This window comes from Podarcis tiliguerta (genome assembly GCF_965153285.1).
Source record: "Podarcis tiliguerta genome assembly, chromosome: 7".
Taxonomy (NCBI): Eukaryota; Metazoa; Chordata; class Lepidosauria; order Squamata; family Lacertidae; genus Podarcis; species Podarcis tiliguerta.
In genome coordinates, this window is record NC_139540.1 from 73,684,520 (window position 1) to 73,708,255 (window position 23,736).

Consider the following 23,736-nt stretch of genomic DNA (forward strand, 5'->3'; position numbering starts at 1 on the left):
TTGTGCCCAGCATTGGGGAGGCTCATAATGCGTGCAGTGTGTGCTGCCACACTTGGCACGATGTTGTGTGACTGCTGCAGATGCTGCAGAGACCAGGGCAACATCTTGCCAGGTTGCACAGCATCTCTCAAAGTGGTGGAGGACAGCAGAAAAAAAGTAAGAGAGAGGGAGGAGGGAGGGGCAGGTGGGCGAGGAAAGGCTCTGCCTCTCCCGCCCCTTCAAGGTTGGGTGGACTAGGCCCCATCCCAACAGACTTTGGGAAGGCGGAAGACACCTCAGCCCTACAGCGCTGGCACCTATGGGTAAAAGGTAAAGGTAAAGGGACCCCTGACCATTAGGTCCAGTCGTGACTGACTCTGGGGTTGCGGCGCTCATCTTGCTTTATTGGCCAAGGGAGCCGGCGTACAGCTTCCGGGTCATGTGGCCAGCATGACTAAGCCACTTCTGGCAAACCAGAGCAGCACACGGAAATGCCGTTTACCTTCCTGCCGGAGCAGTACCTATTTATCTACTTGCACTTTGACGTGGTTTCGAACTGCTAGGTTGTCAGGAGCAGGGACCGAGCAACAGCTCACTACGTTGCAGGGATTCGAACCGCCGACCTTCTGATTGGCAAGTCCTAGGCTCTGTGGTTTAACCCACAGCGCCACCCGCGTCCCTGGCACCTAGGGGTAGGAGTCACTAGACAGTCCCTTCCCAAAGTGAGCTTCCACCCAAGCAAGCAGCTGGACAGGTCTTCAAATCCAAACTGAATAAGAGGATCTGTAGTCTTCAGGGACAGTTGAGGCTCAAACAAAAGGAGCTGCTAAAGCCCATGTTATGGCACTTCATGTCTGACTGGAAGGAAAGCATAAAGCGAGAGGCTACCAGAAAACTTCCTACTTATTCTAAAGGAACACCTACAGGCCTGTGACATTCTCCAGGAGATTGCTGAAGAGCTATGTTGAGGCTGGTTGGTGAAACACCCCATGGCAACGGCTTTAAACAAAACACTAACAATTGATTTCTATTCGTTAAAACAAACATACCGTTTGTTTATTTCATTGTATGCTTCCTTGAAAGGCATGGATTCTTCCCCAGGTGCTTTTTCAAAAGAGTTGCTGAGGAATGAGTTCCATGCTCGATCATTTTGCACCATAATAAACTTCCAAGTTAGCTTTGTGCATACAGCTACTCTGGGAAGGAAAAGGTGCTCACCTGAGAGGGGTCAGAACTGAGATCTGGTGAGTTCCTGTTAAAAAAAGGCCCTGGGTGTCACCAGTAAGTACAGTGGTACCTTGGTTTACAACCACAATCCGTTCCGGAGGTCCGTTCGTAAACCAAAACAGGTCGTAACTCAAGGCGCGCTTTTGCCAATGGGTCCTCCCAAAAAATTTGTTCGGAATCCAAAAAAAAAATTGTTTGTAAAGCAAAAAAAAATTGTTTGTAATAAAAAAATGGGTCGTAATCCAAAAAAAGTTCACAAACTGGGACACGCACTTCTGGGTTTGACGTGTTCGTAATCCAAAACGTACACAAACCAGACTGTTCACAAACCAAGGTACCACTGTATGTTGATGTGGCAACTGCTTTCCTGAAGGGTATATGGAATCAGTACTGGGCTCCACAAAGGTGGATAAACTGAAGTTCAATCCGGATTATGTCTGAGCAATATAGCAGGTGACTCGCTGAACTAGCTAGCTGGAGAAGTGGCCATTTGGCCGGGATTGCACTCTCCCCTGTGGAACAGGCTCGTGGTTTGGAAGTACTCTTGGACTTAGCATTACAGCCAGATTTAGAGTCTCTGATGGAAGCTGTGGCCATTTATTAACTTCAGCTGATTTGCCAGCTACAACTTTTGCTGGAAAACAATGACCTGGCTACAATCCGACATGCTCTAGTAACCTCTAGACAGCATGACTGGAATGCATCCTTTATAGGACTGCCTTTGGAAATAGCCCAGAACTTTCCACCGGTATAGAATGCTGTCACCTGATTGTTCAAGTGTGTGCTGGAATGAGCACACCTCACCAGTTCTGATAGGCCTGCACTGGTTATCAGAGTCCAGTAGTATGTGCTAGTTTAGACCCTTAAAGCCTTACACAGCCTGGGTTCTGGCTATTGGGGAAATGCTTCTCCCTTCAGATATCTTCTAAAGGTTGTATAGTTATTTACCTCCTTGGCTTGGGGAGGTCACATAACTCCATACCCTCCAACATTTCTCTGATGAACATAGGGACGTCCTACCATACCAACATTTCTCCGGTGAAAATAGGGATGTCCTAAGGTGAAGCGGGACATTCCAAGATAAAATCAGAAACCAGGACTGTCTCTGGAAAACGGACATTTGGAGGGTCTGCTACTTGAGCCATTGCCCCTCCATGGGAAACCAGAGGCCTAACTGCCCCCAAGTAGCTATACTGTGTCTTTGCCTTGCTCTCTTCTCTGCCCTGTGATTGGTTATTGCTTATTTCTGTCACTACAGACATTTCCCTTTCCTGTTAGTGGATTACGTCCATTTGACAAAGCACCTAGAATATGTGACTCGCAGAGAACTCCTTATTCTATCTGCTCTTGTTTATTTCATGGCTACATTCTTCTTTGGCCCCACTGATCCTACCACCAACTTGTCTCCACATCCACCAGCACCGCCTTTCGAAAAACTGACCTCAGCTTGGGACTCTGAATTTACTGTAGCCCTTGGTTTGAAAACGGAGAGATCCAAATCTCTCCACTATTCCTCTGCTAGGCTCTGTGGACTCCAATTAACCCCAGCCAGCACAGTCAAATATCAGGAATAATGGCAGGGGGAGCCATTTTTGAAAAGAGTGGGGCTCGCATTTAAACTACCATGGACAGCTCCATATATTTTTCACTACGTTCAAGCAAGGAGAGTTAATCTGAATAAATTTGCAACCACTAACACCTTAAATGTTTTTAAATTATTTAACTTTTATTACTGTTGCACCATTTATACAATTACATATAATTTCAATGCATCCATTGTACATTTTGCTTTTTCGTTTGTTTTTGTTTTGTTTTTTTTCCCCAATGAGTGGTGTATTGGTGTCTGTGACACAGAATGGAAGAGAAACTGGAACTGCAATGAACGCAGAATTTTTTTTTTTTTCATTTTCACTGACCAATAAACAGAACTACAGGTGCACCCAACCACGGACATGCATTAAACTCGTCATGAGAAATCTAGGTAGGCTAAGTAGGATGAGAATGCGTTTTTTTTTTGTTGGTTTTTTTTATTTTTTTAACTCCCAAAAATATTTGGAGAGGAAGAAGAATCAGAGGATTGGCATTGAGAAAAAATGTGGACAGCTGTGTGAGTTTCGTCTGAAAGCTGCCGTTCATCCACTGCATAAAAAATACAAAATGATAAAGGCTGTAAATTAAAATAAAAATAAAAATACAAACCACAGGAAATACTGCTTTCATAAAGATCTGATTGGTGTGGCACTGAGCCCAACTGGGCAGAATCTTCAATTACATCATCACTCCCAAACCCCCCATTAGAGAAAAAGAAGAAAGGAAAAGATCCGAAGATTGGTGGAGTGCGTTTACGAAGCGGTTCACGTACAAAAAAAAAGAGGTACTGCATTTTCGGACATCTGGGTTGCCTTATTTTAACTACTGATTGAAATACAGGACTTTGCAAAGTTGGCAGAAAGTATATTAGATATTTCCCCCACAAAAATACTATTTGGATCCCCACCCCAGCCCGTCCTCTGCCAGAACCAGCACCCCAACCCCCTCCCTTTCAACTTGATGGGACAATCTGTGTTTTTAAAACTTTGTTGTTGTTTTTTTCCTTTTTTATTTTTCCTGGGCAATACATATTGTTATTTCAGATCTGAAATGAGTTAGTAGAGCTGGAAAAAAAAAGAAAGAAAGAGAGAGAGAGAAAGAGAGAGAGGTAATAATAATAAAAATACACAGGTTGTTTAAAGTGGTTAATTTGTCGTCGTTGCTGCTGCTGCTGCTGCCGCCGTTTCGTTTCCCAATAGGCTGTCCAAATTTAATCTTTCACTGCTATGGTTTGATCCGAATTAGTTGCCGGGGCTTCAGATGGTTTTGCTTCCTCTGGCGGGGCCGCAGGCTCCGAGGCCTTAGGAGTAGAACTAGGTGCTTCTGTTGTTGCCGGGGTCTCCTTGGAAGAAGGCGCAGCCTCGCTGCTGCTAGGTTTTGAGTCTGAAGCTGGGGCCACTTCACTTTTAGTTTCTTGGGGGGCTGTGGGTACTGCAGGAGCCTCAGTCTTTTTGACTTCCCCTTCCTCCTTGCCCTTGTCATCTACTTTACTAGTAGCTGTGGCTTCTGAAGGCTGGGAAGCTTTTGCATCGCTGCTGGGCTCAGAAGGTTTCGGCGCGTCGCTGCTGGCTGGAGGAGGAGCGGCGGGGCTGGGCTCCTCCGCCTTGGGGGCCTGCTGCTCGTTGTTCTTCGGAGGCTCAGCCTTGGCATCGACGACAGCCTCAGGCTTCTCCGGCTCAGGTTTCTTGGGCTCTTCCTGGCTCGGGGCAGCCGTCTCTTTCTCCCCTTCTTTCTCTTCCGCCTTCTTGGCCTCCTTGTCTCCCTGCTTATCCTCCTGGTTGTTCTCCTTCACTTCTGCCGTCTCTGTTGTGGTGGCCTGGCTCTGCTCGTTCTCCTTCAGAGCCTCGCCTTCCTCCACGGCCGCCCCCTCAGCCTTCTTGTCCTTGTCTTTGGCCTTTTCGTCGTTCACATTGTAGCCCTTCTTCTTCTTGCTCAGTTTGCCTCCCATGTTGGAGCCCTGGGGACAAGGAAAGAGAAAGAGGGTTACCCAGGAAGAAGGCCACCTTGTTTTGAGACAGGGTCAAAAAACAAAACACTCATGAACTGGCTTTTTTCTCACACCAGCATTGGAATTCGTTGCGGAGAGGGGAATGATGAGCAGTTTACATCACCGCAGACTGTGGGCATAACTGGTACCTACACTCCAAATTTATGTTTGTTTTCTACGGGTCTGACTTGTCAAGGCTTTCCTTAAATAAGGTTGTAGTTTAAGAACAGCTGATCATTCTCTCTTGGAGCCCCATCCGGGACCCCACATGACAGTGCTATAGTTCCCTGGATTCCTCAGGAGAAAGGAAACAATAGTTACACCATTTGAAGTCTATAGTACAGTGGTACCTCGGGTTACAGACGCTTCAGGTTACAGACTCCACTAACCCAGAAATAGTACCTCGGGTTAAGAACTTTACCTCAGGATGAGAACAAAAATCGTGTAGTGGCGGTGCGGCGGCAGCGGGAAGCCCCATTAGCTAAAGTGGTACCTCAGGTTAAGAACAGTTTCAGGTTAAGAATGGACCTCCAGAACGAATTAAGTTCTTAACCCGAGATACCACTGTACACGTACACTCACAGCAGTTAAGGAACTTGTTATAATTATTATTTCATGTGCAATCCAAGCCACCACATTGTAACACTAGTAGTAAACCAATGTTCCCTCCCCAGTTCCCAGAAAGAGCAGTAAGAGGAAATGCTTATCCCCCCCTTGGGTATTGTCAGGGGCTGGACTGGGGAGGACTGGTGGGGACCACCCACCCTCTCTCTGCACCTTCCCAAGAAGAGGAGGACAGTATAGATTTAGAACAGTGGTTTGCAGAAGGTTCAAAGACTGCAGAGGGGAGAAGTTGGGAAATACTGGAGGGAGAAACAGGACCAGGGGAGAAACAGACTCAGTATCTCTAGAAAGCATTCCTGACCCCGCTTCTCCTAGGAGCAAGCATATCCTGAGAATCAGCCAGCATAGGAGGGAATGAGGGGGTGGGACTTTACTTGGAGCAACGCCATTATCTACGAGAGACCGTATTCCTTCATCTCTCTCGGTGAATGCTGAATAAACTACTAGTAAGAACTCTTATTGTTTATCTATTTCTTGGCATCCCACTGTGAGAGAGATAGGATTCCCTGAAGCCTTGACAGGTATAAAAGGTAAAAAGGTAAAGGGACCCCTGACCATTAGGTCCAGTCGTGACCGACTCTGGGGTTGCAGCGCTCATCTCGCTTTATTGGCCAAGGGAGCTGGCGTACAGCTTTCTGGGTCATGTGGCCAGCATGACTAAGCCGCTTCTGGCGAACCAGAGCAGTGCACGGAAACGCCGTTTACCTTCCCGCCAGAGCGGTACCTATTTATCTACTTGCACTATGACATGCTTTCAAACTGCTAGGTTGGCAGGAGCTTGACAGGTATAAATGTATACAATGGAGCATAGGAAGAAAGCCACTGGTTCATCTAGCTAAGTGCTTCCCAAACTTGGGTCTCCAGTTGTTTTTGGACTACAGTTCCCAACATCCCTAACTAGCTGTGACATACCAAGGATTGCACCCAAAACCTCCTGCATGCAAACCTTCTGAGCTACAGCCCCTGAGCATACATGCAAACATCATTAAGCAGATGGCACTTGCATAAATATGTCCAACCTCCCCACCCTCAATAAATCCCTAACATTTATATCCCACCTTCCTTCCATTATGGAACCCAAGGTGGCGGGTGGGTTGTCTCTCACCAGGCACTGACCACACCCAGACTTGCAAGACGGTGGCCTCACATGCCTTCAGACCGTTCCCTGGGACTAATTTCATTATCTACCTTCTCTTTACCTGCCCTCAGAATTCCTACAGATATTCAACCTGAGCAAAACCTGTTGCAAATTTCACTCCAGGCAAATTTTGGCAGAAGCCGGAATCCAGAACGCCTTAGAAGACAAAGGTTTGATTAATACAGTGGTACCTCAGGTTACAGACACTTCAGGTTACAGACTCCACTAACCCAGAAATAGTACCTCAGGTTAAGAACTTTGCTTCAGGATGAGAACTGAAATAGGGTGGCGGCGGCATGGCAGGCCCCATTAGCTAAAGTGGTACCTCAGGTTAAGAACAGTTTCAGGTTAAGAACGGACCTCCAGAACGAATTAAGTTCTTAACCTGAGGTTCCACTGTATAGCCTTCTGCTCCTTCATATAACTCTTCATAGCATAGATCAGAACCACCCAAAGTCCCAATTCTGTCTCTAATAAGACTTTGAACAGTAATACCTTGGCACAGGTGGCTAGATTAGAAAGCAGCAAAAATGGGAATCTGCAATAGAAGGCACGCCTCTTCTTCCTTTTTCTAACACTTCACAGTTGTGGCTGGGAGACAGGCTCTGCATTAAAATCTACACATAGCTACAAGCCAAGGCATTGCATATAGTATCCGAAGCGAGATGTAGCAGAATATCTCTGCCTCTCAGAACATTTTATTATAATGGAATCTCGGTTTTCGAACATAATCCATTTTGGAAGACAGTTCAGCTTCCAAAATGTTCGAAAATCGAGGATCAATGGGCTGGCTGCAAAGTCAATGGGGGGGGGGATGAAAAACGCACCTCAGAAGTCATTTGACTTCCGAGGCACATTCAAAAATGGAAGCAATTACTTCTGGGTTTTTGGCGTTCATGTTCTGAATTGTTCAGTTTCCGAGACGCTCGAAAACCAAGGTTCCACTGTATTGTTATTTTTAAACACTTACATATTTTCCTTACAAATGAAACAGTGGGTAACGTTTTTACCCACCATTATTTAACATTTGAAAGGGATGCGGGGGGAAATTGCTTTGTAAACCAGACCCAGGATCTCTCAGTGGTATCACTATCTCAAATGATCTCCACCCTATAAAGTAGGCATTCCATAATTCTAAACCTGATATTTCTAGAAAACATAGTCAACCCTTTCATTTAAAAGAGTCTGGTTTGGCAAGTCCATGTCCGCATTTGAACATCTGAGGTTTGTAAATCATGATTTCTAGATTCACGCAAGCATCATTCATCCATGGCTACATAAGCCATATATGTTTATGAGCCTGGGACATGTGTCTGACATGTGCAAGGCTGGTTTATACATGGTTATTCTTCGCAGGGCCTCCTGTGACACAAGGTGAGGAGCTTGTGTCCCTCACCTGCAGTGAGATTTCTGAGCCCAAGAAGGTGTCTTGGACTCACAGCCCTCACTGTGGGTACAATAATCTGTATCCGTTCATTGAACAGGAGAGATTTTGATGCACTGGTGCTCACTGTGAAACAGTTCATAATAAGTGGCAATTTGGCTGGTTAGGAGGAGAGCTTCCAAAATGGGCTTCCCACATACCCACAAGAAAGGGCACCCACCACACTTGGGTCAGGAGCACAGTTACTGGAGTCTAGTAACAATGCAGCCACCCCAATTCTCACAACTTGCCCATGTAGGTCACAGTGCACTTATTATATAAAGAAAAGGGGAGTTTTCATGCCCATCCAGTCACATTGCACTTCAGAGCAGTTTTGCAAATCAGCAGGAACAAAGATTTAAACAATAGCGAGAGCTATATTTGCTTGCAGATAGCCAATCCCCAATTAAGCCTCTATTTGTTTGCCCGGCAATGCTTGGATAAAACAAGTGTGCTTTTGTTTGATGTGCCTCTTCCACTTTTTTTCAAAGTCTTTTGCTTTTGACATGGCCAGCAAAATGCCTGCCATCAGGATGGGGGTGGGGAGAAGAAGGCCAAGTAGATGATGATGATGATTTCAAGAGGTGGGAGCACAATATCTGCTCCACACTCACATGGCATATTGCTTCCCCCATAGGCTCATGGCCAGTGGAGGTTGGCTAGTATCACAAGATAAGGCTTTGCCCCCCCTTCAATGTTGACCTCAGTGAAGTGCAGCATTTGCCCATAGGAGTGAATGGGAAGCATGCGTTCATTTCAACAAGAGGAGGGTTCAAAATAGTCCCGTCACTGACTGTTTCTTGCAAAACTAGGTTTTCCATACAGGCTTCTAGAGACACAAAATATTCAAGGTGTTCCCTGAAGTAGCGAAAGTAAATGAGAGAGATTTCTTAAGTTAAATGTTATGATCCCCAGACAAAAGCTCAACAGATGATTGTAATGCAACAGTAGAGTGATGCTTTCCTTATAATGAAATAAAAGCATCACAAAATAATGAGCAAGCTTTTAAGTTCTTAGAGCTCTTCTTCGGGTTGGTTGCTTAAGGAAAAATAAAAAGGGCTGCTAGTTTGTTTTGTAGCATAAGAAAATATAATGATGGTGATAATGATAATGATAATAATAATAATAATAATTGGATGGGGAAGAAAAAAATCGCTAGGTGTGATGCAATAGCCTGCAGCTTATGGTGATCTGTATCTGTTGCCCCATGGGGCCAATAGAAACTAGGGAGAATTTTCATGGGTGAAAATGATGTGGTCAAAATGTTGACCCCACTCCCATTGCACCTGATTTGTTAGGCATTAAAAAAAGAGAGAGATCCTTTTCATGAATTGTGCCACAAGGCTTTGCATGTACTCTGACATTGCTGGGTGCAAAAATAATAATAATAAATCTTAGGCACAAAGAAGAAATAGCTGCTTAGCATTTGGAAACACAAATGGCGTCTCTAGCACTAATCAGGATGCATGGATATTTAAGGCCAGGGCCGTATCATGGGGGGGACAGGACTGCCACGGTGATGGCCCCGGGGAACATTTTTCTGGGGGACACTGGCAGGGTGGCGTGAGAAGACAGAAGGGTGCAGCCTTACTGTGCAATCCTAAGAATTGCCCAGTGCTTAGGATTTAAGGGAAGGGGGGGTATACTAACCCCTGTGCCAGTACAATGTTTACTTACTACAGCGATGCAGGTGGCGCTGTGGTCGAAACCACCAAGAATCTTTGGCTTACCAATCACAGGGTCAGAAGTTTGAATCCCTGTGACGGAGTGAGCTCCCACTGCTCTGTCCCAGCTCCTGCCAACTTAGCAGTTCAAAAGCATACCAGCGCGAGTAGATAAATAGCTACCACTGTAGTGGGAAGGTAAACAGCATTTCTGTGCACTCTGGCAGTCGTCACTGTGTCCCATTGCACTAGAAGCGGTTGAGTCATGCTGGCCACATGACCCAGAAAATCTGTCTATGGATAAATTCTGGTTCCCTCGGCCTGAAAGCGGAGAGGAGCACCGCAAAGTCAAATTTGACTGGACTTTACAATCCAGGGGTCCTTTACCTTTTACCTTACTTATTTAGTAAGAATGTTTAAAATGCACCCTTCACCCGAAGGTCTCAGTTTGGAAAGAACATACATATTAAAACACATTTAACAATGAGAAGCTAAAGCAAAATATTGCAGCACTAGCGTTCTTTATTGGAAAACCACAAGGCAGTTAAACCGCAGAGCACTGGCAGAAAAGACATTCTCATTGCTTCATGAAGAGCACCCCTTCCCAAAGACCTGGACAAAGATGTGCCTCTTCACCTGTGTCAGGGAACTGCCATCGGAGCTGGAGGCGGAGAGAAGGCTCCAGAGGGATGCCGGAGAGGGTCCCAGTAGGGAGAGAGGCAGCCCATCTGCTGGGGAAGGAAATCAGCGTAACACCAGTGGAGAAGGGGGGCAGATGGGGGAATCGGAGAGGTGGCTCCAGGACTCCTCGCCGGAGACCAGCGGAGAGAGTACGGGTACTCCGCTGCCCACACCCTCCCTGCGCAGAAGACTTCCGCACAGGGAGAGTAGGAGAAGACTGGGCGTCAAACAGCTTTTATGCTGGAAGAGGTTCTAGAAACGCCCACTGACGGATTCTGCCAGCGACTGAGGCAGCCACGAAACTTGAGGCTGTCCAGACAGAAAGGATTCAACCAGGTAACCTAGCCAGGAGTGGCGGCAACTTACGCACGAGCAACCCCTAGAGCTATTACAACCTGCCAACAAATTCAAAGAAATGTTGTGGCAAAATGTACCCCAGACAGGAAATCACTCCAAAGACCCAGAACTGTTCTCCCATAGATCCCTGCACCATAGAGCACAGAAACCACTGGAAAGACATCAGAAGAAATATTGAGGATTGGGGCACTTATATATCAGGAGCATGGGATATAAATGGTCCTGTCTAGGATTTAGGGCCAGAGGCCTAGACAATGGCAAGGAAACAGCCAGGACAGCATCAAATGCAGAAGGTCATGGAAAGCGAAAGTCAACTACCATATTTCATACCCTCCAACACTTCTCTGATGAAAATAGGGACATCGTATTGCATATCCTCCACCATTTCTCCGATGAAAATAGAGATGTCCCCGCCAATATTTCTCCGATGAAAATAGGGACACCCTATTCCATACCCTCCAACATTTCTCTGATAAAAATAGGGACATGCTGACATAACCCCCAACATTTCTCTGATGAAAACAGAGACATCCTAAGGAAAAATGGGACATTCTGGGATCAAATCAGAAACCAGGACGTCTTCCAACTGGGACCATCCCCTGGAAAACAGGGACACTTGGGGGGGGGTCTGATATTTGTCTACATCTGGTCAACAGATCAGACAGGCAGTTGAAGCGTGTGTCAGAATGGGAGGGCAGAAATCCAGTCTGGTCCCCCAAGGAGCAGGCAAAGCCCACATATGAAGGAGGTTCTTTGAGTGGTGTGCCTATCTGGGCAATATTTCTAGCACATTGTTCAGAGTGTGAGAAAGGAAGGCTGTAGAGGAAGCGGCAGCCTCTTCTTGGCACTTACAAGTCACCTTACAAGTCTCACTTAGCGGCTTCAATATGTGATGAAGCCTTCAGATGGGGCAGCTGACCCACCAGCTTCATGGTGCAAAGTGTGGGATTTCTTGGCACTTGTCAGCTCAAGTGACAAGAAGCTGCAGTTCTCATAAGTAGTCAAGTGCCCAAATATAACCGAACAAAAGTCTGATAGGGAAGGGAGGAAATGCCACTACAGGAGAAACAAGAAGTGTCATCTGAACCTCTTGTCAGCAGCCGCTGTGTCTGAAACTGGAAAATTATGAAAGTTTCTTCCCCTTGGCAAATCCTTGACTTCCTTTTTTCTTCTTCTTCTCCCTTCCATAGCGGTCTTGTCAGACCACATTGCTCCATATCCTCTTCCACTGTTTCACTAAGCATTACTCCGGCCTCCCTCTCCGTTTCACCCTGTTCACCATTTTCATCTGCTTTCCAAAATAATCAGTTGCTTCTACGCTTGCCCTGAAGCAGTCTCAGTTCTCTCAGTTTCTGTTCTTCCTCGCTTATGGCTCCAGTTCTTCAGGAAAACATCATCATTTTGGAGTATCGGCTTCCCTTCTAGTAGTGAGTCTTCCCCTTCCCTCAACGGTGGGAAGAATCTTATCTATATCTCTGAAAATTCTCTGGAATGCTACCTTTGCACCCTTTCTGTTCCGGATGCTGCAGTATTCTCTTCTTATCTTAAATCACAAGGTATAACCCTGTGGGTCTGACAATCGGTCCTTCTTTTCTCAGGGGCAAAGAGCTTGATTACACAGCTTGATTTATTTAAGTGGGGACCATAGATTTTTCTGCAGCTACTCTGCCCAACCTTGGTTGCACTTCTGTAGATGTGTCCCAGCTGTTTGTGGTACTTCTAGTGTGCTGAGTTTATAGTCAACTCTGTCATTTCAAAATACGTAAAATAGAACATTACTCAACCCTCAAGATTTCTATACCAGGTTGCCCACCAAATGACAGGTGGATAAGCACATCTTAAAGTGGTGTGCTGGCTCAGCCCCCTCCTTTTGCCCCTCCTGACAACATCACCATCACATTATTATTATTATTATTATTATTATTATTATTATTATTATTATCCCCCTATCTGACCGAGTTGCTCCAGACAATCTGGGCAGCTCCCAACAAAGTCTTAAAAGCACAATAAAACACCCCCTGTGAAGATAGCTCAATTGCTGATAACACCAAGGTTGCAGCTTCGATCCCCGTATGGGACAGCTGCATAGCCCTGCATTTCAGGGGGTTGGGCTAGATGATCTTCGAGGTTCCTTTCAACTCTACAATTCTATGATTCTCTAATCAAACATTAAAAACTTCCCTACATTTGCTGTTTTTATGTCACAAGTCAACTGTGTCCTATAACTTGTTCAATCTGAACAGCAGGGTCCATGAAGAGCTTCAGGGTGGAGGAATGGCAGGGAAACTAAGATGCACAATATTGCTCCTCTGCAGTCCATCACTCCCTATAGAAGAGAGGTGAGGCAACTTTTTCAGCTCAAAAGCCACATTCCCTCACGGGAAACCCTTCAGGAGTCAGATGTCTGTCTGTGGAAGTGGCCAGAGGCAAAACTGGTTGCAGCAATGGGTGTGACGCTGACCTTTGTACAACAGATCAAATTCCAACCATCCAAAAGTCAAGAGGTTTATATACTTCTACTCACATCACTCAGTCCTCCGTCCAAGTACAGTATGCTTACTGTATACTTGTGAAACGTGGACCACTTATAAACGCCTTCTCCAACTCCTTGAAAGATTCCATCAACGGTGTCTCCAAAAAAATTTACACATCACTTGGGAAGACAGGCAAACTAATGTCAGTGTACTGGAAGAAGCAAAGATCACCAGTGTCAAAGCAATGATTCTTCAACATCAACTTTGAGAGCCAGTGTGGTGTAGTGGTTAAGAGTGGTAGACTCGTAATCTGGTGAACTGGGTTCGCTTCCCCGCTCCTCCACATGCAGCTGCTGGGTGACCTTGGGCCAGTCACACTTCTGTGAAGTCTCTCAGCCCCACTCACCTCACAGAGTGTTTGTTGTGGGGGAGGAAGGGAAAGGAGAATGTTAGCCGCTTTGAGACTCCTTAAAGGGAGTGAAAGGCGGGATATCAAATCCAAACTCTTCTTCTTCTTCTTCAACTTCGTTGGACTGGTCATGTTGTGTGGATGCCTGCCTGATTATCGTCTTCCAAAGCAACTACTCTATTCCAAACTTAAAAATGGGAAACATAATGCTGGTGGTCAACAATAGAGGTTTAAAGACTCTCACAGGGCAAATCTAAAAAAAAATTGTATAAACACCAACAACTGGGAAACACTGGCCTACGAGCGCTCCAATTGGAGAACAACCTTTACCAAAGGTGTCATAGGCTTCGAAGATGCTCAAACTCAGGACGAAAGGGAGAAACGTGTAAAGAGGAAGGCATGCTTGGCAAACCCTCACCGTGATCAACTCCTGCCCGGAAACCTACGTCACCACTGTGGAAGGACATGTGGATCCAGAATTGGCCTCCACAGTCACTTACGGACTCACTGTTAAGATTGTGTTAATGGAAGACAATCTTACTCAGCTATGAGTGATCGACAAAGAAGAAGAAGACAGCAGATCACATTCCAGCCATCCAAAAACCAGCAGTTTATACACCTCTACTCACATCACTCAATCCTCCATCTAGGTAAAGAAGAGGCATTATTCCAATTTAAACACATACTCCAAGCCAGCCCAAAGCACTCAGTCAAGGCTCAGAGCAGGGCTAGTAAGCGATGCAGACCACATCCGATTCAGTCAAGTGTCTTGTTCTATGTAGAGCAGTGCTGTTTCTGGAAACTCACCCTGGCAGAATTCAAATGTAACAATAAACCATGGTTTGTTGTTCAGGAGGCAGGTAGGCATAAGCTTTAGGTCTTAATGCTCCTTCTTCTTTTTACCCCTTCTTCTACATGGGAGGAGGAGAGATTAGAAGCTTCTGCTTAATTAGTGGGCAAACCATAGTTTGCCCACAAAGTAGGATTCTAAATCAAAACTGTGGTTTGAGCAATCCGTAGTTTGCTACGTTTGGATGCAAGAGCAAATGCAGAAAGTGGAAGCTTCTAATCTCTTCGCCTTACGTGCATTTGAGGAGGGCAAAAGGAGCACACAAGCCTTAGACTTGTCCTCATGGCAAACCACTGCTTGTCTTCTTTACCTCTGAATTCAGCCTATGCTAATTTCTTTGCATTTGTATTCTAATAGGAAGAAACACACACCCATGCATTAGTGTGATAAAATTCATTGCTGAAACTGCAAAGCTGGCCCCTGCACATCATGCTAATGTCATCCTGGAGGAATTTGACATAAATGGTTCTCTGGGCTGAAGCAGAATCGCTGTGCTTTGCAGAAAACTACTCCAAGCAAGAAGACATTTCACAGAACGGTCTGGGCCTTTAACACAGAAAGTTTACAATTGCAGGATGTCCCCAGTGATTTCCTAATGAGATAAGGGTTTGTTTCCCATAACCATCTGGAAACATGTGTTGCATTTTATGATCCAGATGCTGCATGTAATAAAGTTTGCACCAAGGGATGTTGCCATTTGTGGGGCCACATTTCCCAAGTAAGCTGGATATTCCCTCCCCCCCCCCCCCCCCGCAGCAGGATAGCAATGGGAGAAAACGACATATAATTCCCTATAGCAGCATCAAGGGTCAAAAAGTGCAGTGGGGTAACTGCAAGCCTCTCAGTTCCATCAAGAGTCCTAATCAGATAATTACACTACTGGGAAAACACATTTTAACCCTAAAGAGTTCATAACGCTAAGAGTCACGCCACCCATCAATCCACCGTGCTGCTTGCCAAAATAAAGCAATTAGGCAGAACTCAGTGTGTCACCCTGAAAGAACATAAATTGGAACTGGGTGTTGAATCCCACATCCTTAGAACCTCTTCCCCTCTTATTCCCCTCCTCTCTCTTACAGAGTTGAGCTTCTAGCTCTTAAGCCTATGAAAGTACCCTTGGAAATGTGTAGACAATGCCTTGGGAAATCTCAGAAATGGCAACAGAGCTATACTAGATGTTTAAGCCCATTGCCCTCCCCCAGGAATTGTACCAACGGTCAGCCATATTGGGCTTATAGATAAACTGATAGAGACAAACACATATTTTGCTTCATTTGCATATTTTGAAGATATGCCAAAATTGCATCACCATGGTATCCATTTCTGGTTTAGGGTCAGACTATACACAGCTCTTCTATGAGACAGCAGAAGATATAGGGTTGGAGGCTGTCTTCACTCTCTCCTGCAGGAGCATCCCTAGAGTGGGACTCCTCCTAGAGGACATGTTCTCCAGCAGAGAGAAGAAGCAACTTTTGCCAAGGCCCCCTTCCCCAAAAGCAACCTATGGATGGAAGGAGTCATTCCACCCATGGAAGGCTAAGTCTAGATCCAAACCACAAAGTCCTCAAAGGCACACTCCTTATGTCAGGTTTGTTAGAACATTGCTAACTGCCACCTCACAGTTGTCATGCATAAAAAGCAACATTAACACTGAAAGACTGGGAAACGAAGGGATCCGAAATCGCCAAGGTAATAGTATTGCAACAGATGAATTTGGTGGACTAACATTAGGACAAAGCGGCAGCTGCACGGATGTTATTAGCCCAGAAATGGAAAGAAGATAAAGTCCCTACCAGAGAAGAATGGCAGATTAAGTAGATGGACTATGCCAAAATGGCTAAAATGACCGAAAGAATCAGAAATCAGGAGGACCAAAATTTTAATATGGAATAGGAGAAATTTATAAATTTTATTAAAGACCATTGTAAACAGTTAAAATTGGATTGGAATATCACTTGTAGTTTAATGGTGAATTTTGGATACAATGGAGAGATAAAAGATTTGGATTATTATAAAAGATGCAGGAGGAAATGATTAATAATAGGACCCACAAAGGGGAGGAGGGAAGTCCAAGAGTATCTTGTTTTTATGTTGTATGTATGTTTTAATCTGAAAAACCAAATAAATAAATTTACTAAAAAGCAAACAAACAAACATTAGGGCAAAGCAGTGAGAATTAGCCCCAGCCAAGCCAATACAGTGGTGATCAGCTATCCAAGCATAACAACAGAACAGCTATCAAACTGGAAACTGCTGCCAGCTTTAAAATAAAGAGCGCCACAACTTATCCAAAATCTTTCCTGTTGATGTACGGCCATCAGTGTACATGGATGGAGTGCTAAAGAGGGGAGAAAGAAAAAAAAGCCATTCCCTGCCTCAGAGATTAGAGTCTCAGTTTAGACAAGGGGGGGGGGAGAGAGAGATAGGAGGTAAAAGATTGATTTATAAAATTTGTGTGCTGCCCTATGCATGTAGGTTTCAGGGCAGTTACAACATAAAATCACAATATGAAAACACAAAATAACAACAACAACAACAACAACAACAACAACATCCCAATAAACCCCCTCTCCCCAACACATTTTGAAAGATGTCAATCAGCCCAAGGCCTGGTTAAAGAGGAACATTTTTGCCTGGCGCCTAAAGGTGTATAATGAAGGCGCCAAAGCCTTTTCACTTGCTTTGCGCCTTCCTTCACACAAGGACTAATCAGTATTCAGCACTTATCCATGCTTCCCATTATATCCTAAACCAGTGACAATGTTCAATTGACCACTGGAGAACCTCCAGACATTGCAGAATTACAGCTTCTGATATTCCTGACAGCTGGCCAAACTGGCTAGGGATGATGGGAGTTGCGGTCCAACGAAATCTTGAGGGCTGCGGGTTCCCCACACCTAGCTAATGAATGAATGAATGAATGGATGAATGGATGGATCAATCAATCAATCAACACTCTTTCCCAGGGTTCAGCCCTTTCCCAGTGCACCAGCCCATGTGGAAACAACTTACTCAAAAGTTGCTCCCTGCACCAGCGCTGATGGTCCCAGAAACTGGGGAAAACTGGGAGAAGACACCCTATGAGAGCCATTGTGATGTAGTGGTTAAGACCGGTGGACTCGTAATCTGGTGAACCGGGTTCGCTTCCCCGCTCCTCCACATGCAGCTGCTGTGTGACCTTGGGCTAGTCACACTTCTCTGAAGTCTCTCAGCCCCACTCACCTCACAGAGTGTTTGTTTGGGGGGAGGAAGGGAAACGAAAATGTTATCCGCTTTGAGACTCCTTAGGGTAGTGATAAAGTGGGATATCAAATCCAAACTCTTCTTCTTCTCTTCTAGGGAGCACTCTGTCATCATGGCCTCAGGAAAGATCCCATGACAATTTTCATGACGTGAAGTGAGGTGACAAGCGGCTCTGTTTCACTTTGCTGGGCCAGTTTTTGAGGGAGTGCTCTCCTCCCCTTGTAGTTCCCAAGATTCTGTAGTCCGGCTGACATTCATCTTGTGTTTTCCTCAGACTCGAGCGAAAAGCCTACAAGCTCAATGTTTGTTTCAACTTTGAACTCAGGCTATGGTCATTCTCCCCTTGTGCGCTCGAGACCTTTCCCACCAAACAAAGAGAGATCTGGTGCGTGAGTGAAGCTTGACATTACATGGGAAATATGAAAATATTGGTACTAACCGGCAGCTATAAATAGAGGAACGGGGAAATAATACTGGTTCAACAGGACAAAGATGAGCCAAAGTTAAGCCCCCATCCATTTTGATGGAAAAGCTAATCACGTGTTTAACAGACGTTCCACTGGTATCAAGAGGGACTTTTAAACGGATTTACTTTGGCTGGCTCAGGTCCAGTGTTTGGAAACGAGGCATCAACAATCCCTATCGCTGCTTTGCTTGGAATTTCAAGTCCAAATTCTGAAAATGGATATCCAGCTGTGCTTTAAGAATGTTTATATGCCAACAGAAGTAAATACTATTTAAAAGGCGCTTGTTTACAGGGAACATTTGAATAGGAGTGGCGGAGCAGGAGGAAGTTCAAACCAGCTTAAAGCATCCCGAGCTAGCACAACATAACACGAGTTACGAAATAGGGTGCTGAAGCTCAAATGTAAACAGTAATGTTTCAGCTACACTGGTCCATCTCTTTTCCTCACGTGGGTCTCTTCTTAAGGCCACCCCATGCTTGTTCTGAGACGAGAGTTTACTTTGAAACTCAAAAAAGTTTCAACTTCACAGTCTGAATTACTAGATTCTCACCAGTTCAAAGCCACGTTGCTGTAAACATGCCATGCAAGATTTAGCTTTGTTTGAAGCTGCATTCCCATCTCAGTTTCAAAACAACAGATTCTTTCTGTGGCTTTAAGCAACGTTGGTAGTTTCCATGCATTTCTTCCCACAGTCTTAAAAAAAACAAAAACACACCCCTTTTTTTTTAGTCCATCCTACTGGGGGTCTCTGTATCAATCAATGAATTCCAGAGTGATAGATAAATAGAAACACACATATGAACACACAGCATAGGGCCACCTTCATCTTAATATATGGAAAACTAAGAGCACACCGTTGACAATTTGGTTAGAGCAAAAAAGGGCAGGAGGAAAGGAATGGCAGGTTAGTAACTATCTGTTGCAGTTGTGCCCCATTACTTATTACCTTCCCAAACTTGCTATTGTATTTCACAAGCAACCAGGCAATTCAGTCTTCATTCCTTCATTTATTACCTTTTTTATCTCCAATCTCTTCCTGCAAGGAGCTTAGGGCGGCATATATGGACGTTCCCATTCTCATACCAGCCTTAAGGTAAAAGGTAAAGGACCCCTGAACGGCTAGGTCAAGTCAAAGGTGACTATGGGGTTGCAACGCTCATCTCGCTTTCAGACTGAGGGAGCCAGAGTTTGTCCACAGACAGCTTTCCGGGTCATGCAGCTAGCCTGACTAAACCGCTTCTGGCACAACTGGACACCGTGACGGAAACCAGAGTGCACGGAAACACTGTTTACCTTCCCGCCGCAGTGGTACCTATTTATCTACTTGCACTGGCGTGCTTTCAAACTGCTAGGTTGGCAGAAGCTGGGACAGAGCAATGGGAGCTCACCCCATTGCGGGGATTCAGACCGCCAACCTTCTGATCAGCAAACCCAAGAGGCTCAGTGGTTTAGACCACAGTGCCACTGGCGTCTAGGCAGAGAAAATGACTGTTTCAATGTCACCCACAGAACTTCATGGCTGAGTAGGGACAGCAACACTGGTCTCTTCTGTCCTAGTCCAGCATTCTAACCATTACACTACAGCAGCTCTCTGTGACATCCAGGTATAGGGCGGTATATAAATAATGATGATGATGATGATGATGCACAGAGGCAAGGATGTATCCAGGGCTGGCCCAAAATATTTTGGCACTTGAGGTGAACCCCAAAATGGCTCTCCCCTCCCTGCCAGAGAAGAAGGGGTGAGGGAAGATCGACAACAGGAAGAAAGATTGACATCAAGATTTGCTGCCGCGGTGGATCCTGCCACCTGAGGCAGTCACCTCACCTTTCCTCATGGGTGAGAGTCAGCCCTGGATGTACCCTTCGCTACATGCCATAGAGACCACAACCAAGATTTTCAACAGCAGCATTAGCTGCTGGCTGTTGCACTGCGGAGTTGCGACATTTTTGTTGCAGCAGGGCTTACGTGCCTTCCCAGAGTGCACTGCGTGCATGTCATGCGATAGCCATGACATTACTCAGCCTGGCGATGGTCATGCCACCTCTGTTAGCGACCCGATTTGCTGTCCGTGCTGTCAGAACTGATCCGATGCTGCTCAGCCAATGGGACCACTTAACTGTATCTCTGCTCTGCTGATTGGATGGCTGATGGCTCCTCCCACACTTGTTCACTTTGGTTATCTTCAAGATGAGGAACACACAAAGCTCAGGATCTGTATTTGGGATGGGAAGCCTCCTTTTTTTTAGCACAGGGGTCGCACTCCCTTGGGTTGTTTTGGTTCTTATTTTTATTTTGTATTTCAATATTGTATTTTATGTTGTAAATGCCTTGAGAACAGACAGACAGACAGAAATAAATATTGTGAGCAATCTTTTGGGAAGGGGGCACATACTAGAAATGGATGGGGCTAAAGCATAGCTGTCAACTTTTCCCTTTTCTTGCGAGGAATCGTATTCAGAATAAGGGAATTTCCCTTAAAAAAAGGAAAACGTTGACAGCTATGGACTAAAGGCAAAAGTGAGTGGATAAATTAATGCACATTTTACCTTTGCACAGCAGGCTAGTTTTTACACACACACACACACACACACACACACACACTTATTGGGAGTTCAAGGACACAGTCCAGCCAGGCAAAAAAAGTCAAGGAAAGCATGAAGAAGGATCAGTAAGAGTCTGTGCTTACTGTGGAAGGACATGTCGATCCAGAATTGGCCTCCAGAGTCACTTACAGACTAACTGTTAAAACCGTGTTTGTGGAAGACAATCTTACTCAGCTATGAGGGATTGGCAGAGAAGAAGAATCCAGAATTGGTGGTGCCATCACCCAGAAGTGTAGACTGGGCATCCCCATCCAATTGGAAAGCTGGGACTGAAACCAATCAGGGTGTCAGAACAGAGGAAGAGGAGATGCCTTTACTGCTTCATAACTTTCCTGTGCTGGCTTGAAGCACTGATACCTCTGTCCCAAAGAGATCAGAGTTTGTTAACTGTGGGCTGTTAATTGGGACCTCCTCCTTCCCTCATAACAGCAGATCTTTAAAAAAGGGGAGAGAATTTCACTAAACCTAGGACTGCAGAAGTGTATTCTCTAAATTCCGTTCCACTGTTGAAGTGTCTCAGAAATGCAGCATACATCCCCAAAATGCTCCAAATCATGCAAGCCCAGCAATTCCTTCTAATACATTTTGCCCCTGTTGGCAAAAAAAAAAAAATGACTGGAAGTCTCAGGAATCAAGAAGACCAAAATTTCAACAAAGAATGGGGGGAATTTATCATCTATCTTCGAGATCACTGTTAGCAGATGAAAACGTTTAGCAGGATTGCAACAGCATTTGTAATGTAGCAAGTACCATGGAGTTAATGGAGTTATATAAAACATGGAATATTGAAAAAGATGCAGTAGGAAAGGTGTAATAAGAGGACCCACGGAGGGGAAGGTGGGAAGTCAAGAGATTCGGAAGAATATTTTAACTGTTGATGAGCATGGTTGTATTGTTATAATTTAATATTTGTAAAATAAAATAAAAATATTTCAATAATAATAATAATAATAACAACAACAACAACAACAATAATAATATATTTTGTGCCCACCCTGCAGTGGACTATGGAATACTGGTCAGTGTCATAGATATTTTATGGTGGGATTGTTTATTGGCTGTTCCAGTATGACAAACACCAGGGTCAGATAAACTCTGATTAGAAGAGCATGTTTATGCTTGTTATAACAGCACCCAGATAAGAGTGCTAGAACAGAGTAATGGATCCCAAGAGTCAAGGGTTAAGGAGAAAAATCAGCATAGCTTTACACTTAAAGAAGCTCAGAGTGAATCACCCACCACCTGGCTACCTGCCTATTGTCAAAGCTAGGCTTATCGTCTGTCTCCCACTGATGTTTATCTTGCAGCTCACATAATGTGAGAAGGGATACCGGCACCTTGAGATCAAAGCACCCCCAGGGCAAACCCAATGATAAAGGAGCTGTGCGTTCCTGAAATCAGAGTCACCGGATAAATCAGAGTCACCGGATTCACAAATTACTCCCTCGGACTGATGGGCCACTTTGATGACAGAAGAGTGGGCTTGGTGCAAACTCCTTTCCAAACTCAGCCAATACCTCAGCAGTGTGGCCTGGCCATTCCTCAGCGAATGAACCACCAAGGGAAGATAAATTTTCAGATGTGCTGAAATATAAGCCACTGTGACTAATGATGGCCTGAGCAACAGACTAATGGCTTCATCTGAAAACCGGGTCCACTCTTACCCTCGGATCACATTTCATTTCAGCCTTTCCTTCGCCCTGAAATAATCTTTGCATGTATCCCATATGCAAGCATTCCTCCTTAGAACTGCACAGTCCTTTGAAGTACTTCAGGGTCCAGGGTTCCCTGGCAAGAGAGAATGACTCCTAAAACCACCCATATTCTGCATGTAGATAGATACTTTTTTGTGATAGGTAGTAAGGAAGCAGAGCTCACACAGAGATGGAATTGTGGGATGTGGAGCATTGTTGCTTCTCACCTGACTATTGTTTAAAAAGGTAAAAGGTAAAGGACCCCTGGACGGTTAAGTCCAGTCAAAGGCGACTACGGGGTTGTGGCGCTCATTTCACTTTCAGGCCAAGTGAGTCGGCGTTTGTCCACAGAAAGTTTTCCGGGTCGTGTGGCCAGCATGACTAAACCGCTTCTGGCGCAACGGAACAGTGTGACGAAAAGCAGAGCGCACGGAAATGTCGTTTACCTTCCTGCCAGAGTGGTACCTATTTATCTACTTGCACTGGCGTGCTTTAGAACTGCAAGGTTGGCAGGAGCTGGGGCAGAACAACGGGAGCTCACTCCATCGCGGGGATTCGAACCGCCGACCTTCCGATCGGCAAGCCCAAGAGGCTCAGTGGTTTAGACCACAGCGCCACCCACGTACCTACACTTGACTATTGAGCAGCAGGTGGCATGATAAGATGCTGGTCCAGGCAGTCTGAGATTTGCTGCACTTGTTCTTATTTTTTCATAGAAAAAAGTTATGAAGGACAAATGTGTTGGTGGCTAAGTTCAGGTTGGTTATATGCTACCCAGAGAATTATACATCAGTGGGAGCTTCATGCCTTACTTGTGACCTTCCCACAAACATCCAACTGGCTGCTGGATCTCATTTTATGTTATTATTTTCTTAAGAAAGCAAGTTGCACCAACAGCCATGCCAGTGCAAATGCATCAAACCTAGCAGCTAAAACCATGCTTTTTTAATTTGCATTTTTATTAAAGATCTTCTTGAATTACAAAAGTACATACTGTCGAGTGTCTCAGTTTTCTGTTCATAGAATCTTTCTTCAAGAAGCTATCTTCAATGTGAGACACCAATGTTATAGATAAAGATTGGGAAAGAAGAGAGGTAGTGGGAAGAGCGAGAGAGAAGATTGGGATAGTAAACTTTCATATTTTTACACAGTGTATGTGCAAGGTTTTTGTGCCAACATCATGTGCGTAGGTTCTCTTTTTTATTCACTTATTAGTTTTCGTTGGTGGTGAGAGAAGTGAACTTTTCATTTCAGAGTAAAAATCTTCACAAACACACAAAAAGATGTCAAATAGCCAGACCTATATCATGCTCTCCAACATT

The 23,736-nt window shown here is 44.9% G+C and overlaps 1 protein-coding gene and 2 long non-coding RNA genes across 6 annotated transcripts in view; 2 read left to right on the top strand and 1 right to left on the bottom strand.

The window, feature by feature from the left end:
- Window positions 1–23,736, top strand: part of LOC310681672 — a 214,389-nt gene that overhangs the window by 101,900 nt on the left and 88,753 nt on the right. The gene's annotated exons all lie outside the window — the stretch shown is intronic.
- Window positions 1,668–15,125, top strand: LOC310681771. 2 transcript variants are annotated; one of them, XR_014513603.1, is made up of 2 exons: window positions 1,668–2,137; window positions 14,761–15,125. It is a non-coding gene; the product is annotated as an uncharacterized lncRNA (long non-coding RNA). The 2 variants fall into 2 exon arrangements; XR_014513604.1 differs by lacking the exon at window positions 1,668–2,137 and adding an exon at window positions 5,935–6,715.
- Window positions 3,213–23,736, bottom strand: part of BASP1 (brain abundant membrane attached signal protein 1) — an 82,745-nt gene continuing 62,221 nt past the window's right edge. Inside the window, exon 2 of the mRNA XM_083449671.1 lies at window positions 3,213–4,753. Coding sequence (XP_083305797.1) covers window positions 4,007–4,744 — 738 coding nt within the window. The 5' untranslated portion in view covers window positions 4,745–4,753 and the 3' untranslated portion in view covers window positions 3,213–4,006. The remainder of the gene's footprint in view (window positions 4,754–23,736) is intronic.